At 33.8% G+C, this 20,356-nt stretch overlaps 1 protein-coding gene across 1 annotated transcript in view; it reads right to left on the bottom strand.

The window, feature by feature from the left end:
- LOC106461930 (CSC1-like protein 2) overlaps positions 1–20,356 on the bottom strand; it is a 94,880-nt gene that overhangs the window by 23,805 nt on the left and 50,719 nt on the right. The window contains exons 12-15 of the mRNA XM_013921796.2: positions 11,576–11,709; positions 9,354–9,479; positions 3,363–3,513; positions 2,162–2,268 (exon numbers count right to left, since the gene is read on the bottom strand). Of these exons, the coding sequence (XP_013777250.2) occupies positions 2,162–2,268; positions 3,363–3,513; positions 9,354–9,479; positions 11,576–11,709 (518 nt within the window). The remainder of the gene's footprint in view (positions 1–2,161; positions 2,269–3,362; positions 3,514–9,353; positions 9,480–11,575; positions 11,710–20,356) is intronic.

Genomic DNA, 20,356 nt, shown 5'->3' with positions numbered 1-20,356 from the left:
TTTGTAAAGCAATGTTTCTTCCATGCCTTTTTTTTTTGTCACATCTTGCCTATCATGCAAAGCAATTTTCATTTTAAGATTAAAAATACTTTTATGCATCAGAAAATTTTGAAACTGCACATGTAAAATCTTTATAATGTTTGGATAGTTATCAAACATTTCTTAAGAAAAAACTTTATATTTTATCTGTTATTCTCAGTAATTAATCTCTGTATGGGTTTATTAGATTTGACTGACCTCGCAACCACCATAAAAAATTAGGAAGTAAACATAAATTATGGCTCTTTCATTCTAAAATGAACACAAATTATAACATGAAAACATAAATGTTTAGAAGAAATAGCTTAAATCTCATAACATTATACATTTATATATATTTATTATATTGCCCTTTCAGCTAACAATACAGAAGTTACAACGACGCAGCTCACATTCACTCATGTTACTGTATCAAATAACATAAAACTGACCTTTGGTTACAAAGAACCTTGTCTTGGCTGTATTTTAGTAGACTAGTATTTTGTAAAAAAATACAGTCTCATTTCAATTATTATATGTATGTATTTAGGTTATTACTAGTTTGAAGTAAGTTCTTAAACTTATCTTTCTTAAAACACAGAGCAGTAACTAAAGAAGTAAAGCAAACAATTATCTCTTCTAGTACTTGACGTAGGTTGCTAAGCCTTTAAAAATTTTGCACGTGGAGGATATGAAACAAAATATTTTTTTTTAGGTTTTATATATATATTTGAATAACTAAAAAATCATAAATTACTACATCAATACCAAAGAATTCTACTATAATTTATCAAGCTTAGTAACTAAGCTTTATTTGGGTCTAAAAAAATATGAAATTTCAAGCAGAATTAAGACACAACCTACCTCATTGAAATTTTGGTTCAAAAGAAATAAATGGCAAAAGGAACATTAGAAAGGCTGAGAAAACCACTAGGGGACATTCTGAGCTTCTGATCGGTTATTCATGTCATACATAGAAGTAAGTGTATATAAGGGAGCATTTCCAAAAATGGAAAAAGAGGTGCACGAGTCATCTTGTGAAGAGGCCAGAAACAGCCATACGTCTATAGAAAGGTGGAACTGAAGGCTCCTAGAATGAACCAGACAAGCAAGAAAATGGGAACCTGAGAAAGAGGGAAGGAAACAGGATTCTGATACAACAGGGGAGAGGAATGGAAGTAGAGGACCAGACTTACTGAAATGACTTTCAGAACTCATGATTCGACCACCAAGGACCTCCAAATGTGGGCAAATTGAAAAAGTCTGGCCCTCACTAGCCCTGATCCAAGAAGGGTGGTCAGAGTAAAACAAATAAAAGAAAAGGTAATGGAATTAACGGGATATGATTTCCACTAAAAGAGAGGCGCCACCAATGGTTTGAGTCCAAATAAGGGAAGATGAAATGATGATAATCGAAGCATGATTATCCACAGTATGTGGGATTCAAGGCATACTGACCCCCAAATGCAAATGCTCCCCAAAACAACTCGCATGAACTCCAATATCCAGGGAAGGAGGAAACACTTAAATAATGACCCAAAGGCTAGACTCTAAGAAGAGCAGGAGTGGAGCATAAAAAATGGGAGATAACATAAAATATCTGAATAATCAAATCCACCAAAGGGGAAAGAGGTCTGGGCAAGTACCCTCAAATGACACACAACCAACAGGAGGGGGAAAAAGGCTATACAAATCCAAAACTTCCCAACCACTTAAAACTGTGATAGAATAACCATCAGTTTGTTCTGTTTGTTGTATGAAATTGGTCGACATCCCAATGGACCAAAGCCATTACTTCATGGACCATGAATCGTGGTTCCAACCCGTTACACGTGGGTGGTAATTCTGCTTTGGCTGTAAGATTAGAGGGTGCTAGATACGATAGGGGTAGTTTCACACGCCTACTGGTGGAAAGTTGATGCATAATCATCTACATGTTAGTATGCAGAAATAAGTGGGAGTATCAAGGCTGGTAGAGAAAGAAAATTTGGCCAATAAAGGGCAGTATAAGTCGAGAAAGCTTTTTGCAAGATAAGGTAAGATATTATATCAGAATTTTATTTTCTGCAATAGATTGTTATGTGGTTCAGAGAAATAGATCTTATAACTCATGTTTAGTTTATTTTGTACAACAGAACCTTACCTTGTCCAGTGAAAGAGAAAATCATCAGAATAAGCAACAATGGCTGGTAGTAAAACAGAAACCAACCACAACAGTAGAGAAGGAAAGAATTCAGACAGCACTGGACTCTACAGTATGAAAGACATACAAGGTTACTGTTATTACAAGTATTATAGCTAGAGATGTTTAATAGTTTTAAAAGTTATAGACTGAATTTTTGCAGATTCTTCAACTTAAACATTGTCCTGAAATAAAATATTATGGAAATCAGTAATTTTCTCTATGTCACCAACATGTTAAGTTTCATTAAAAAAATGTTACATAAGGAACAGTACTTCATATGGTACTAACTACTTCCAATATGGAACTTACAGATATATATATCTTAACATCCTGTACTCTATATTGTAGTCTATTAAAGTACATCCTCGATTCTACACTGTAGACTAGTCATGGATTCATAAAACATCTAGTTTAACATCTTGTATTATATATTGTAATCTAGTCATGGGTTCATAAAACATTTAGTTTAACAACATCCTGTATTATACATACTAGTCTAGTCATGGATTTAAAAAAAACATCTATTTAAACAACATCCTCTATCATTTACTGTAATCTAGTCATGGATGTATAAAACATCTAGTTTAACAACATCTTGTATTATATATTGTAGTCTACACATGAATTTATAAGACATCTAGTTTAATCCCATGTGTACAGGTGAGTTTCAAAGTGCATGTGCCATGACCTTTTAGAGAGCAATTGAACATGGTATCATGTATATGATGTCAGATACATTTAACTCTACACTACTGATTTAGCAACAGTTCATGGTAGAGGAGAGTAATTATTGGATATAGTATACAGGGATACTATTCTATAGCTGTAGTCTAGACATGGATTTATAAACATCTACTTTAATAACACCCAGTATTCTATAGCTGTAGTCTAGACATGGATTTATAAAACATCTACTTTAATAACACCCAGTATTCTATAACTGTAGTCTAGACATCGATTTATAAACATCTACTTTAATAACACCCAGTATTCTATAGCTGTAGTCTAGACATGGATTTATAAAACATCTACTTTAATAACACCCACTATTCTATATAAAGTAGATGTTTTATAAATCCATGTCTAGACTACAGAATAACATTCTATATTTTACTGTATACACTACTATGCATGTTAAAAACTTCTAGTAGAATCATACCAATTGTTCCACTTTTTGCCTTAGCTGGATCAAGTCCAGGTTGTTTACAAAAATAGCCGGAGTGGTCAAGAAAAACAGGACCAAGAAAAGAATAAGGTTAACTGCTACAGCACGGATGTACCATTTGATGTCGCTGACTGCAAGATTCATCCTGATCACAATAAGTGTATTATTTGAGTCACAATCAGTTTTAAATGGTTATCTAAACTATCTAGAAGTTACTTCTCAAAAGAAGTTTCATTTCCTAGGAAGAAAGTCAGAGATCTGTAAACTTGAGATTAAGAGTTTAGGAAATACTCCTTTACATTTAAGAAAATGTATTTTCATAAAAATATAATACTAACATTCAACTAAGAACAGGGAGTGTCTAATTTAATCAGATTATGACAAGTAAATTATACCATGCTTTATTAGATTTTAGTTAAGTTTAATATCATATACATTTGTTAAACATTAAAATGTGCTTATGACTGACAATTATGTGGTGTAAAATTAAATGCTGCACATAATATAATGCTAACATTAAATTCACATATTATAAAATTCAATATTTTGAAATTAGATTTTAAACTACAGATCTTCTACATTGCAATTACATTTGCTACATAACATTTACCTTTAATTTTGAATGGTTTATAAAAAATGATTTGTTTTATTAAATATCTGTCCACCTTTATATAAAATATATTTTGTAATACAGAGTTTTAAGACTTGCTTTAGATTGAGTATATTTTCTCAACAGTTAAAAATACATGTTTATACATCTGACATCTTAATCAATCACATGATGTAAGAACAGTATGCATTAAAACACTGAAAAACATCTGGATATTCAAAACTAAAAATTATCTTTTGGTACATACATTAACATTTTTCCTAAATTGAAAATGTATTTCCAATAATACTTGCTTCTGCTGACACATATAGCTATTACTCGACCGCCAGGGTTTCAACTTGCCTATCTAAGCATTAGTCTGATTTTTTCTCGCTTGCTCAAGTCTTTTATACCCCAATCAACTGCCCTTGGCAATATTTGTCCGTGATACTCTCAACCTACATCAATGCACCCTCTATCCTGATACTGTATATAAGCACCTCATTCAGATAATATTCTCTAATTTTTTTAGACTGACTCAATCCCAGTCTCTAACACCAAGCTCTAAGTGGGGAGGAAGAATAGCAGAGGTAAGTATTATTGGAAATACATTTTCAATTTAGAAAAAGAGTGTAGGAAATCACTCAAACACTCTGAAGGAAAAGCCTCTGTCTACCATGCCAGTGACTGGAAAATGGGTGTGGTAAGGACTCCCTAGCTCCACTAGTAGAACCATGGAGGGGGTAATATGCATTGGAGAGTCCTAAGGAACAGTGCTCTGGAAACACTGCAATAGATGGACCAAGTTCCCTAAATTTTTAAAAGCAAACTGACCACAATTTATTCAATCTAATGATTGACAGGGATGGGTAGGATTCCTTTTCACTTTACTTATGATAGTCCTTGAGTGGTGGTCCAGCATAAAATGGTAACACCATCTGGTGAGCTCCTAGATGGTCGTATGGAACACCTCATTCTTACAAAGCCTGTTGTAACCAGTAGTAAGTATAGTGAAATTGGTTGCTAGTGCAGAATTGGATTGATAAAAGCACACCTGTCTTGGCTACACTCACCACAGAGTGGGATTCAGTGAGAAAAAAAAGTGGTAAGGTACCCTGGAAAGTAAAGATAAAGTAAAAACTACTCACCCCTCCTTATAATCTAGCAGATGTGGTCAAAATGGTCACAGGGGGTAGGCAAAAATCCTCAGAAAAATAAACTACCAGACCATGTAAATAATGGGAGAGAAAAGTATTGGGAGAAGTCCTCCTACCAGCCAGCACGATGTCCTCCAGCAGGCAATTCAATCAGACAGCTAAAAACATAGAAATGTGACAAATCTAATGAGACGCAACTTGCAGAAGTTTCCTTGCCTATAAAAAAAGTCCAGAATAAGCAATATGGATCAATTTGCAAAGCCACCTCATCAAAGTAATCAGGGATAAATCTCGGAAACTGAAGGATCCCATTGAATAAAGAGTCCATTTCTAGCACCTCGAAAACAGTTTGTGTGAGCCACATAACACCTCAGGGTCTGACAGGACATAACAAGTGATCTGAGTCCAATCATTCATAGTGGTAAGAAATAGATGGCAAATGAATTGGTGAGAAGGATTTATCCCCTTCCCTGAGTATAGCAGTACATAAGTGGAGTGATAGAGTCCTGTGCATAGGTATTGCAAATAACTCCAACCTACGATGTCCACATGTCAGCAGCAACAAAAAATATACTTTAAGGGAAAGGTGATACACGGTACACAAGGCCAAAGGTTCGAATGGATGTCACGATAAAGCATGTAATACCACTTTAATATCCCAGCTGGGTAATGGAAAAAGCAGTTTGGGACGAAGGACTCTAAACGATTTGAGAAAGCCGAATAGCACTGGGGATTCAAATACTTTCCAATGTTTAGAATATTGAAAAGTAGTCGATAAAGCTGCCTTATATAAAGCATGAGAAGATGAAGCTAGACCTTTGTCAAAAAGCCAGGTTCAATTTCCTCGTGAGACACTATTGGCAATACGTATGCCCTTTCCATTGATAAATGGCCATTGTGGGTCTACAGATAGATTGAGACAAATACAAGACCACTTTTAGAAGTTAAACCCTGATGCTGTGCGAAGGATTGCATAACCTTCATATATAAAGTCTGAATTTGGGAATGTCAGATTGAGGTTGCCTCAACAAAGATGGCAAAAGAGGAAGCGGCAGAGGTGGACACTCTTGAAAGTACTGTAGAAGAGGAAACTATGGTTTGGCTGGCTACCATAAGGCTACCAACAATACTTAACAAGCAGTTGATCAAATAATAGCCAGAACTATGGATAATAGATGAACTGGGGGAAAGGCATAAAGGTCAATCCTGTTCAATCTTGACTGAATGCATCCATCGAAAAAGCCAGAGGATGAGGAACCGGGGACCAAAATGCCTGTAGTTGAGAGATCCAACGAGTGGCAACTGCATTGATTATCGAAGTCCCGAACTGAGAGAAAACCACCAGAAAATCTCACAATGGAGCATCCATTCGGTCGGGAGAATTTGGTTGAGTCGAGACAGATGAGCTGCTATTAAATTCGTAACCTCTGGAAACATGGCAAACCAGGAGGCTGATATGATGGGAGTGAGCCCAGTAGAAAATATACAAAGTACACCTGTCTGACAAACACTCGCCACAGAGTAAAATAAAAAGATGTAGAAAGAACATTTATCTTCCATCCACAGATCCTGGAATTCCTGACTGTCAATATATGCACCCCCATCCCTGAAATGAGGTATCTCAGGACAAGAGGGTTGTATAGAAACACCAATGGCAGCATTGATCCGATCCAACCACCAATCGAGAACTAAGATGTTGCTCCTGACTGGATGATTCAGTGGATCCACTGGTCATGCAGTGACCACTGAAGGGACCATGTGTGCTCATCCCAGAGAATTCAGAGAATCGAAGGATGCCCACATCCCCAAAAGAGATAGAACCATCCACACTAGTAAGACCCCGACTTCCTGTTCCATAGCCTTGAGCCAGATGGGAGTTGGTTGAGCCCAGCTTAAAACATGTTGAGAAAAGACACCCAGATGGACAATATCATAAATCAGAAAGATAATGGATTTCTTAACTCTGATAGCCTTGGAATGATGATCCACACTTCACTGATCTGTTGGAGGTGGAAATACCACAGGTTGGAATGATAAAGAAGTTGGGGAAATTAAAGGAATGACCAACTCCGATGCCAGAACTTGAAGTACTCATGGATCTGTGGTGAAGGAATTCTAGGTGTCCTTCAATTGTTGTAACCTTACTCCCACAGACCCCACCCACATAGGATAGTCACCGATGCCATTGGTGATGGTCTGCCTGAGAGGAGGAGCCTTGAACCTAAAGATGGAATCTATTCTAAGTGTTGATAGAGTAAGAAACAGAAGCCAGGGATTGGGAAACATGACAAGCTGTTGTGCCATGACTTCCAGCAGGAGCCAACGAAAGTCTAGAGGCCAGCAACAACTAGGAAAATGGCCAACGGGTGACATCAATTCATGATATCAATGCTTCTGGGACGCCCACGAACATCAAGGGACGAAGACAAGGAACATCACATAACTCACACAAGGCTACAGCAGGTAGACAAACTCCTTCCAAAAAGGCATCTCTACCCAATAAATCCCAACAGAACATGAGTGAGTCAAATGAATCCAAGAAATTGTGATCTGTTTAAAGTGATCACAGGGTCCAGTCTGGAACCCCACATATCCAAAAGAGGATCTAGTCTGTGGAATCAAAGTATATATCCACCTGACGGTGGTAAGTCAAGCATGCTATTCAGACAAATGAGGGGGACAAGGTATATCTATCCCATCATGTAATAGAGCAGTAAATCTCCCAACATGAACAGCTATATCAGGTGTAGGAGGAAAAACCAAGTAGTCACTCTCACACCTCTCAGCCATGAAGGAAGGAATAGATTCAAATGCAACTGGAGAAAGCCCCCAAACCTCACAAACCCAACTGACTAACTGAAGAAATGGAGAAGGAGATGGCTGATTCAAATTGGCCTCATAAGAAACCGACCTAGTAAACAAAGATGAGAGACACCTCAGACTGCTTATATGTCTCCACCTCACAACAAATAAGATCACAAACAGCCTCAACCCATCTTTTCAGAGATACTAGATAACAAAGGTGGAACAGAGGAGGGCTGATTAGCCTCCATGCTAAAAAAGTAACGTGAATTCATGCCTGAAAATGGAGTGTTGAAATTTTTAATAATTATTAAATATAATTTATACAGAAAGCCACTAGATGATGTGAAAATCGTAACCAGGTACTTTAATTATTACAGCACTTGTGTAGAGAAACCTGTGTCTAAATGCTTTGTCGAGAAAAAGTGATAAAATTATTTGAATGAGGTGCTCATATACAGTACCAGGATAGAGGGAGCATTGACTTAGATGGAGAGTATATTGCCAAGGTTAACTAAGTGGGTTATAAAAGATTGGAGCAAGTGAAAAAAAACAGACCAATGCTTAGAAGGGCAAGTTAAAACCCTGGAGGTCAAAGAATAGCTACAAGTGTCAGTGGAGTTAAGTATGTTTTGGAAATATAGCTTTGTAAAATGAGAAAAAATAAAGTAGCAAGGAAAAGAAGAAAATTTTTACACACTTATTACCTTTAAAATAAATCTAAAAACAAAGAAGTCACAAAGAACAAAATTAAAAAAAATCCACAAAAGATGATACTCAATAACCTGAGTGCTATTGGAAGGCAGGTATGAAAATATCTGATAATCCAAGTGCTATCATAAATATCCAATAACCCAAGTATTATTAGAGAGTAGGTAAGAAGATATCCTATAACCCAAGTTGAAATCAGAAAATAGGTTATTTTCAGCCCATATACAGTCATTGAATAGATTGAGTTTAAGTTTATACCGAATAACTGGCACTGATTAGGTTGCAAAGATTATTTTAAATTTATACAAGTTCATTGAGCAGATTCCAAGAACAGGTGCAAAGATGGTCCACAATCAAATTACTTAAAAAATGTAACTGTCACACCAAAAGTCCATGTGAAAAACCAGAATTCTGAGACTAAGTGTTTTTTAATTATTCACAATGCAAAATTAAACTGAAATGAAGAACTACTATGTAAAAATTAGGGCTATGTCATCACTGAACTGAATGCTCAAGTTTAGAACACAGAAAACATTGATACAAAAACCTGATGAAGAATGTTAACATGCATGATATTCTCATACTTAGATTTTAAATAATAATTTCAGTAAGTTTAGTATGTCCACTGTAACTAGCATAAATATTTTATATACAAAATGTCCATTTTCACATGTAAACGTACTTATGAAAAGGATTCTGCAAATTAAGAGACAGTACAATACTTACCAAAATATATCTTCAGGAGGTGGAGCTAGTTTCACCTGCCAGTTGTGTGGATCTAAGATACAATTCAAACTGGATGTAGGAGGGTTAGTACTGCACTTGCACTGTTCTTGGTGGTCCTTATACACGCTGAAATGTTTCATCAATCTAGATTATTATCATGCTGTTTGTAGTTAACACACCTTAAATACATTTTCACAGTATCTTTTTAAGTTCTTTGAACACATTTTTAATGTGCTTTACAAGAACATATATAAGGTCGCATCCTGTAAGGTAAAATATAAAACAACTCTACTGAATAAGACAACACTAAAAGGTAAAATATAAAACAACTCTCTGAGTAAAACCAAACTAAACAGTAAAATATAAAACAACCCCACTGAATAAGACAACACTAAAAGGTAAAATATAAAAACTCTCTGAGTAAAACCAAACTATAAGGTAAAACATAAAACTACTCTCTGAGTAAAACCAAACTAAATGGTAAAATATAAAAAAAAAACTACTGACTACAATCACACACATTACAGAAACAACTGCTGAGGAAAATCTTCTGGAAATCTGCATCAGATATAAAGCACTTCTTCACGGCAAGTGCAAAAGGGAATCTTCAACTGTTAGTGATAAATGATCATGAACAGTGACGGACTATTTACTGATGTCACTAACTGTCCTTGGGCAATATAAATGCTCAGTATTACAGTTGAAATGTCTGTCATTCACTCTGCATAACAACAATTTTATAATTCACATAAAGATAACTATATGTTCAAAAAAACCAAAGCTTCATCTCTCAGTGCTTCAAAAGCTTTGCAAAAAAAAAGAGCAAACTATACTAAGATGGCAAATAATGGCCATCCTGTTGAATTTATTTCTAGAAAGTCTACCTTTTAAAACTTTTAGGAAGAACCATGATATTAGAAAAGAAAAATATTTCAAACTGAAAGATTGTAACTGTCTCATTAGAAGCATTTTGTGATAGTCAACTATTTAAGCTTAACGTTAATAATAAGTTCAAATGAATTATTTTTCCTGTACAGTTTATAAACATTGTCACAACTATGGATGAAGAATAGGATTATTTTATTTGTAATGACAATCTATTTGCCACCATTTCTTAGTCGTGTGAAAAGTTCATTATATTTTGTATTTTGAAAGCTGTGATTTTGTTTGAGACTAGATATTGTGCCAGACTTATGAAAATACCTCTATTTTGTTGTAAAAAAGCTTGTGTTCATTGAGTAGAAATGAAATTGTTATTCTTTTGTATTATGAGAGATAAACTTATATATACTGCCTTATTCAGTTACAATACATTTGTTAACTAAACAAAATTATACTTTTTGTCAGATTAAGGTTTATTTGATTGTGATATTTGGACTGGTAGGCCAGTGGATAAGGCATTGTTCTTATTAGTCAGAGGATCATGAGTTTGAATCCTTGCACCATCAAGCTGTGGGAAGGTAATAACATATCAATAAATTCCACTAAGTTTGGCCCATGAATGGGCAGTGAGTCGACATTTTTTGTGTTTACATATTATACAGTACAGTAATACAGGATCATAAGAATATATATATATATCACACTAAAGGATCAAATAAAAACTGTTTTAGATAAGCTATACAAAAAGGTCAAGTAATAAATCACTCATCTGCATAAACCACACTAAAGGATCAAATAACAAAACAATACTGAAAAATAAGACCACATTCTTCTCTGTAATATCATACAAAAAGATCAAAACGAGAAAAACTCCAAATAAGATCACATGAGCTTACCATCTATATTTCATTTCTGCTCCTTTTTTATGATCCTTGGACTTAATAATAAGTTGGCAAACAATAGGGGAACATACATGTTTCAACAGAACATTGGTCTTTTTTCTTCATAACGTGCTTTTTTACTCAAGGATCCTTGGACATGAAACTCTGTTGTTGGCTTTTATTATGTGATATACAATTTTAAAAACACTCTAATATACATGTTAATCATTGGTTCAAATAACTTATGATTTGGAGTAACTGATTCATTTAAAACAACAGAATAATAGAATTTTGTTGATAATGATACTGAGAAATTAATCATTTTTGTGATACTTTTAATGCTTAAAATGTTTCGTAAGTTCTTTTTAATATAATCCTTTAGTGTAATGACTCCTAGTGGCTTAGCAACAAACATCACAACAACTTGTAGAGCCAAACATAATATAACAACACTCTTACATTTCTGCCATTGTGTCAGTCTGGAAAGTAACAAAGGCTATCCCCAGGGGTTTCTGTAGGGAAACAGATTTTTCTCTGTCATAAGCTGATATCAGTGCATGTTCTTCCTCACTGTAGTACTCAAGACCATCCACCTGGAATAAAATGTTGTGTAAAATAGACCTAAGGGATCTTAACATATTAAAAGATTTATGAGTCTTTTTTTTTCTATTGTAGGGTCTATTATAACATTCTGTCACTTATTTTTTAATGTAACTGAAAAATAGTAATTAAAACACTAATATTTCACTGTGCTTCGCAAACACACATTTTCCATAAACTCTCAGCTATCTTAGGTGGGTGATGTCACAGAAGTCAAGTGAATAAGCCAACTGTCACAGAAGATATTGACTTTAGTGAGAGGAGATGTATTAATAAATTTGAGTCTTCAGTGGCAAGATGATGTATTATGTGACTTATGGGTATACTATCAGAAGCTAAAAGGGTTCAGGAATTAGTTTCTTTCATTTCTTGGCAAGTCCAATAAAAAGAAAGATCTGAATACACAAAATTAAATGGGTTAACTTCATTCCAGTCAAATACAGCAGAGTATTTCTCAACCACTTTGAATGAGACTGCTGTAAAAAAACATGTGGATGAGTTAGCTAAAAGCTGACCATCAAGAAAGAAATAATAAATTATAACCAGATACCATACAATAATATTCTGTGGTAGTTGTAAATCAAAACCTAAACATACAGGAGAAATGATAGTGAACCCCCACTATCAAGTAATAGATTACTCTTACTGAATGAAACACCACTATCAAATAATAGGTTGCTTTTATTCAATGGAATCCCAGTATCAAATAATAGGTTGCTTTTATTCAATGGAATCCCACTATCAAATAATAGGTTGCTTTTATTCAATGGAATCCCACTATCAAGTAACAGATTCCTTCTACCCAACAAAAACAAGTATTAAGTCATAGGTTACTTCTACTCAGTGAAACCCCACTATCAAGTAATAGGTTACTTCTACTCAGTGAAACCTCACTACCAATTAATAGGTTACTTCTATGCAGTGAAACCCCACTACCAATTAATAGGTTACTTCTATGCAATGTAACACCACTATTAAGTAATAGGTTGCTTCTACTCAGTGAAACCTCACTACCAACTAATAGGTTACTTCTATGCAGTGAAACCCCACTACCAATTAATAGGTTACTTCTATGCAATGTAACACCACTATTAAGTAATAGGTTGCTTATACTCAGTGAAACCCCACTATCAAGTAATAGGTTGCTTCTACTTAATGGAACCCACTATTAAGTACTAGGTTGCTTCTACTCAGTGAAACACCACTATCAATTAATTGGTTGCTTCTACTCAGTGGAAATAATATCAAATATTGGGTTGCTTTTACCGAATGAAACTTACCAGACTGTATTACAAAATATTTCAATATTTCACTGTTTATTTCCTTCTGTGCCTCAGTATAATTTGAAGAATATTCATATATCTCATTTTGTGAATCAAGAGTAGAAACCTCTTCCACAGGCTCAAATTGATAAGGTTGAATGTGAAGTTTATCATGTATATCCTCAAACTCTATTTCTATGTATATTCTAAAAACAACCTTGACTCAGTGCAGGATCATAGTCACAACTCTTTATATAATCCTCAGATCTCTTCACTTGCTACTACATCATTAACTTTCATGGGGAAATGTGGCAAAGTTTTGGTGGTTTTTCATTATATTTTGGCTTTTAGGTTGTTTTTTTAAGTTTGTGACAGCATGTTACAATAGACCCTAAATATGTCATTTCTAAAAACAAAAGATTTATAAAACATCTAATGTCAAAATAAACTGAAATTCTACATGAAATTCTGTGAAAACTTGGAACGTTTATTCTCTCACATACTTATACAACTATGAGAGGCCACCTTTCAAAATGTAGTGGGCTATATAGACTTGTAAAAGCTTACTTGAAGATGTCACTACAATGGCTACATGCAACACAGATCTCCAAAGGTGACAGGGATGTGACAAAGGCACAATCAGCTGGTAGAGTTGTTTTACGCAAGAATATTCAATGTTCCTTTCCCAAAAACTTGCTTAATAAAAAACTTTTGATTAAGTAGTAAGAGTTGATTGGATAAATCTGTAGGAATTATAATATCCCATAGCTTGAAATTAGCAATAACTACTTGGCAAAATGCCACTGGGTTTTAGAAACCAGCAAGAGACACTAGCATTTTTTTGCCTGTTGAAAAAAGCATGATTATGAATATTAATACCAGCCATAAACTATTGTTAAAAGTATTCACACAAAAAACTGGCTGCAAACATTATTATTTTCTTTTCTGAAAATAAATTTCAAATAGATAACTCCATGCAACAGATAGCTAAATCCTTGCACCATTGCTAAAAACATATTTGTGCACATGCCAAACCTTAAATAAAACTCCCACCACAACATGTATTCACACATACTGCCCTCCATCAACAGCAGGGTTACAGTAAAAGCAAACCCCATGAGAACTCACAAAGGCCCATTCCTGACAAGGCAAAAGAAATGCACCAAAAGTAGGGAGACAGGGTAGGAGATTCTGTGGAGAGGTATCTATCTGAAATACAGTAGGGAGACAGGGTAGGAGATTCTGTGGAGAGGTATCTATCTGAAATACAGTAGGGAGACAGGGTAGGAGATTCTGTAGAGAGATATCTATCTGAAATACAGTAGGGAGACAGGGCAGGAGATTCTGTGGAGAGGTATCTATCTCTGAAATACAATTACAGGTAGAGCAAATTTTAACTTCAAAAACTCCACCGATCAGATAGATCCTTTCTAAAATTATTGTACCAGAAATGATAAACTCTTAGATTGGGGGGGGGGGGTACTAGGTTGGCATCACTCAGTGAGAACTGCTTCCTTCTTCTTTGCTAAATAAAGGTGGGAAAGCAACCTGTACTGTCAAAAGAATATTATGTTAAAATGTTGCATAGGTGGCCAGAATGCAAGATTGCACAACTTGGCATTATATGTCAGGCTGCTGCATAAACATGGTGTATAGTGTGGCTAAGGCAATACGTGAGGCTTTACAATATGCAAAACATACTTGCTACCTCGAGAATGAAATCGAGTTAACTGGGACACTGTAGATGAACATATAAGAGGCCAAGGTGGAGAACAAGCAGGTATGATTTTCATCAGTGAAGCTGTCAAGGTCATGTTATACAGTCTCAAAAATAAAATGAAGTGTAGATAGATAGTGAAAATGTTGAGCAAGAGCAAGACAAACACACTGAGGACAAGTAAGAGACAGAAAAGAAGGGAGGAGATCCCCAGGCTAGGGGAAGAGATTCAAGGGCTCACGGAAAGGAGAAGAATCTCCACTACATGAAGTAGAATAAGATTCTCACAGTTGTGGACGATATAGCAGATGGGGTTTAGTACAAGGTTGAGACAAACAGGTATCGGCATGAACATGAATATCAAAGATGAGTGAAACATAAGGTAGTCAGAAGGAGAAGGCTAATGCAACAAGGTAGCCCAAGATTCAGCTAAACAACAGGAGAAAGAGGAAGAATGTCAAATAGATGTGTATTCAATACAGCAGAAGACAAACGAGTCAATCCCTGATCCTCATCAGGAAGAGAGGAACCAGAAACAAAAGCAGGTGGTGGAAACAGTTGTCAAAAAATTGTCTAAAGATGGGAAGGCTCAGCTGAGGAAATAGAAGCAGGTGGTTGAAAATCCTAAGCCTGATATGAAGATAGAATGGAACCAATCAACTGGTGCACAATGTGTAATATCATTGACCATCAATGTGTCTCCAGTTGCGATTGAAACAGTTGGGGTGACTCAAGTTGAGAAGTGTATGGAGCTTGGAAGGTATCAGAAACATGGATACATGAATTCATATTTGAAATGATCCATGAAACTTACTATTTTTGTTTAGTTTAGGTGAGCTTAGTTTAGTTGAATGTAATTGTACTTGAGTATAAACAAGAAATAATCTGTAGTTCCAAAAACAATGAAAGCAGTACCAAGTAAAGAATTAGCCTTTGTTGAAACATAAGTGCTCATCAAGTTTAATGATTTCAGAGGATGAGTCACCCTCCTACTGGCAGAGGGCTAAAGTCTAAAGATGTTTGCATCACAGACTGGCATAGTACACATTACTATATATAGGGGTGAGATTTTAGTTCAAATAGATGTGTATTCAATACAGCAGAAGACAAACGAGTCAATCCCTGATCCTCATCAGGAAGAGAGGAACCAGAAACAAAAACAGAAGGAGAAGGCTAATGCAACAAGGTAGCCCAAGATTCAGCTAAACAACAGGAGAAAGAAGAAGAATGTATATCTTATACATAGCTATAAACACAAAATCTTTTCAGCAGTGGTGTGAAGTAATATTTATTTGTATCATGGAGAGGTAAGCTGCATATCTGAAAGAATATTTATGGGAAAACTATGCTTGCTAAGATATTTGATCAATGAGGCTTTACTGTTAGTTTGTTTGCATCACTCTTTTGCACCTGTCAATGGGATTTCTCAAGTTTAAAGCAGCAAGTAAAAATGGGGAATTCATGCAATGTTTTTGTTATTTTTATATTATGAAATGTAATAAATATCACAAACACAGAAAGAATGTGTGACACTTTCTCAAAATTCATATAAGCTGTCCATTCAGGGCAAGTAACAAGAATATTTTTTAATAACTGGCTATAGCCAGTAGTCAAAAATGTTTCAAGCCATGTATTCTACAGAATAATGAAACTCATCATGACAAGGGAGTAGATGGTCAACATATCTTGGCCAAATTGTTAAAAATTCACATTTTCAACAGGACTATACATACTTTTATACTAAGTTAAACTTAAACACAATTATACAAACTCATACACAATTATACATATTTATATACAGCTATACATATTTAAATATATACACATTCAAATATACTTATACACAGCTATAAACATTTATAAAAACAGTTATACATATCTTAACACAGTTAAACTCACTTATACAGGGCTATACACACTTAAACACAGCTACACTCACTTATACATATCTAAACTCACTTATACAGGGCTATACACACTTAAACACAGCTACACTCACTTATACATATCTTAACACAGTTAAACTCACTTATACAGAGTAATACACACTTAACCACAGCTACACTCACTTATACATATCTAAACACAGTTCAAACTCACTCATACAGATATACACTCTTAAACACAGATACACTCACTTATACATAGTTATACACACTTTTACAAAACTATACATTACAGCTGAAAAATTCAATCAATTACCTATGGGCAGAAATTACATCAATTAGTGTCTTGTAAACTGATTATTGTCACAAAAATTAACTAATTGAAATTAGTGTTTCAATTATTACTGTTTTTGATTATTCTAACTATCTAAGTACTTGAAATATTGCCATTAAGTTTGTTTATTGTTAAGCATAAAACTACATAATAGGGATGATGCTTTGTAATTTAATGATCTTGGGTTTGATTCCCATTGCCACTAAACTTGCTCACACTGTCTTAATTATAATAAAGCTACTGAGGATATCTCCCACTATCACTTATTTTGAGCTGCTGACTAGTGGGAAGGCAACTCACTGGTAACATCCACTGACAATACTGACTATTTAGGTATTAAATAAAGTGTAAATTTACTGCTTCTTTTCACATTATGTTATGTTTCTAGTTTATAACTGTGTAACTGTATTCTTTAACTCTCTCAATACAGGCTCAGTCCTAGGCTGACCACGGGACCATTTTTACTCGTATATAATTTTAAGACTGTAACTTTTAATACAATGTGTGTATCTTCATAAAATTTGGCAGACATTAGTACACATTACAAGTATTTTGTACACAAAAATCAGTTGTTTTTTTTAATGAAGTATTTTTATCAAAGATTTGTCCGTGAATATATTGAGTATTTGTTTTGAATAGTCCGTATGCAAAGTGATTTTTATGTTAAGATTAAAAATACTTTTCTTCATCTCAAAAATCTCAGATTTGATTTGTGTCTTCTCTAAAATTGCCAAAGAACACTTCAAATGTTATATTTTATCTGTTGTTTTCTCTACCCTAACTCTATACAACGTTGGTCAATTTGACTGACTTCATAACCACCAAAAAAAAAACCTAAATAATTTTAAATTACCCATTTTTTCTTTCTGCCAATTTTTTTCACACTTTAATAATCATATTATTTAATTCTGTATAAGCAGTCATGAATCTAGGGGTCTGGATACATTCTATTTTTTTCAAAAATTAATAACTGTATACTTTAAATGTTTTATATTCAGGCATGGATCTAAAGGAAAGGATACAAGCCATCTAGCCCATTTTTTTTTAGAAATTAATTACTGTATCATTTAATGTCTTACAAGTAGACAGATCTATATTATAACTCTCAATATATTGGGTACATTTTCACGAAATTTGGCAGTCTTTCAGTTAATATTACAGGTCTTTCACATACAAAAAGTCATATTTCTTAGTGAAGTATTCTTAATAAAATAAAATAGAGATTTGATCATGAATATATTAAGTATTTGTTTTGAATAGTGCGTGTGCAAAGTAATTTACATGTTAAAATTAAAAATACTTTATTCATCTCAAAAATCTAAAATTTCCTTTGTGTAATCACAAAAACCTCTTAAATGCATTTCAGATGTTTTGTTCCAGTAAAACTTTATAGTTTATTTGTTATTTTCTCTACCCTATCTCAAAATGGGATCAGTGAATTCGATTGACCTCATAACCACCAAAAATATAATATCAAAATAAACCTAATTTAACCTTTTTTTCTTTCTAGAATGACTTCAAATTCTAACATGAAACTACATTTGTTTATCCTTAATAGTTCTAAGTTTGTAACATTATACATCTATTTATAATTAAATGTTATTGTTTTATTGCCCTTTGAACTTTGTCTAACTATTATCTGTGCAATTATAAGTCTTAACTCACTAGGGGAACGTGCAGCTCATGTTACGCTATCGAATTACATTACCCACGAGCTGCTTTAATTATATTATTGTTATTACTTATTTTACATAATCTAGTCTTAAAAAACTTAAAAGATCTGTATTTTTAGATTTTAGTTACTTTTATAATAATAAATAAAGAATAAATATGAAAAACAAGATATAAAGTACTTACCCAATCTTCTTTTTTCTTGCCCTCGATTGTCAAGGACAGTTAAGCCTGATTTTTTATAATATATTATAGTAATGCACTTAAAAAATTTTTATTGAATTAAATATTGCACCAAAGAATATAAACTATTAACATGCAAAAAGTAGACAAATTCACTAACCTCTCAAAATTTTCCTGGCTTTCTAACTATGCAACAAGATCCATTAAAAATTCATCCAAGCTAGTCGTTAATTTTCCCATGGGAATGATGTTGCTACTCTGAGTGAAATTAACGATTATCTGTTCAGAGCACAATGTCATAGAATACATCATTTGATAGATAAAAACCTTGATTTACTATTGGTTATAGGTAATATATAATGAAACATAAGAGAGAACTACCAACTATCAAATTACATTACCCACAAACTACTCCAAGCTGCTCACATGCGTGCCTCGTGAAAACTTTTTATTATATTATTCATTTTTCTTAACCTTACATTAACTAATCTAAAGAGTTTCTTATTTTTACATTTTAGTTACTTTTATGGTTATAAATAAGTAAAGAATACATATGAAAAACAAGAAATAAAGTACTTACCTGGGTATTCTTTTTTGCTGTCGACTATTGATGACACTTAACCCTACTTTTTTTTATATTAATGGTAGTAGTGCACAAAATAATTTTTATTTAATCAAGTAATGCACAAAGTACATTGAATAATAACATGCAAAAAGCTGACAATGTCCCATAACTGTTACAATTTTTCTGGTTTTCTAGCTATGTGATAACAGCCATTACAAATTCACCAAAGCTAATCATTTTCTTTTCCGTAGGAACAAAAGCTTGTACTGAAAGAGAAATTGATGATTCTCCGTATAGAAAACTGTGTCATTTAATAGATGAAAACCTTGGCTTTATAAGTAATACAGTATTAAATGTAATAGATAACTATTGACAAATCCTGAAGGAGAAGATTTTTATTGGATGGCTATGTAACCAAATAAAATTGAAGGCTAATAAAAATTATGCTTTGTCTGAGCGATAACGATATTATACTGGGTAATTTATGTTAAAGTTTCTACTTATTGGAGGGGGGGGGGTGGTAATTAAATTAGAGAAGAGGGGATGCCTAAAGAAAAAATGTCACATTTCTCACACTAGGAGAAATTCAGAATTTTTTTAATATTGCTAGATGTGTCAAGAGCTAGCCCAGGCCAAAGGAGTCGGTAATATCATCATACAATATGTTTTTGTGTTATAATTTGTGTTCATTCTAGAATGAAAGAGGCATAACTTATATGTATTTCCTAATTTTTTATGGTGGTTGCGAGATCGGGAAAATATACCGAACCCGTACAGAGATTAATTACTGAAAATAACAAGTTTTTTTCCTAAGAAACGTTTGATAACTATCTCGACATTATAAAGATTTTGCATGTGAAATTTCAAAATATTCTGATACATAAATATTTTTAATCTTAAAATGAATATTACTTTGTATCATAGATAGGCAAGATGCGAAAAGAAAAAATAGACATGAGAAAAACATTGCTTTACAAAACTTAAAACTTAATAAAAACATTTGATATTTTCCATATGAAAGC

The sequence above is a fragment of the Limulus polyphemus genome, unplaced genomic scaffold (genome assembly GCF_000517525.1).
Source record: "Limulus polyphemus unplaced genomic scaffold, Limulus_polyphemus-2.1.2 Scaffold1060, whole genome shotgun sequence".
Taxonomy (NCBI): Eukaryota; Metazoa; Arthropoda; class Merostomata; order Xiphosura; family Limulidae; genus Limulus; species Limulus polyphemus.
The sequence above is the reverse complement of the archived record's forward strand: the minus strand, read 5'-3'. Positions and strand labels throughout refer to the sequence as shown.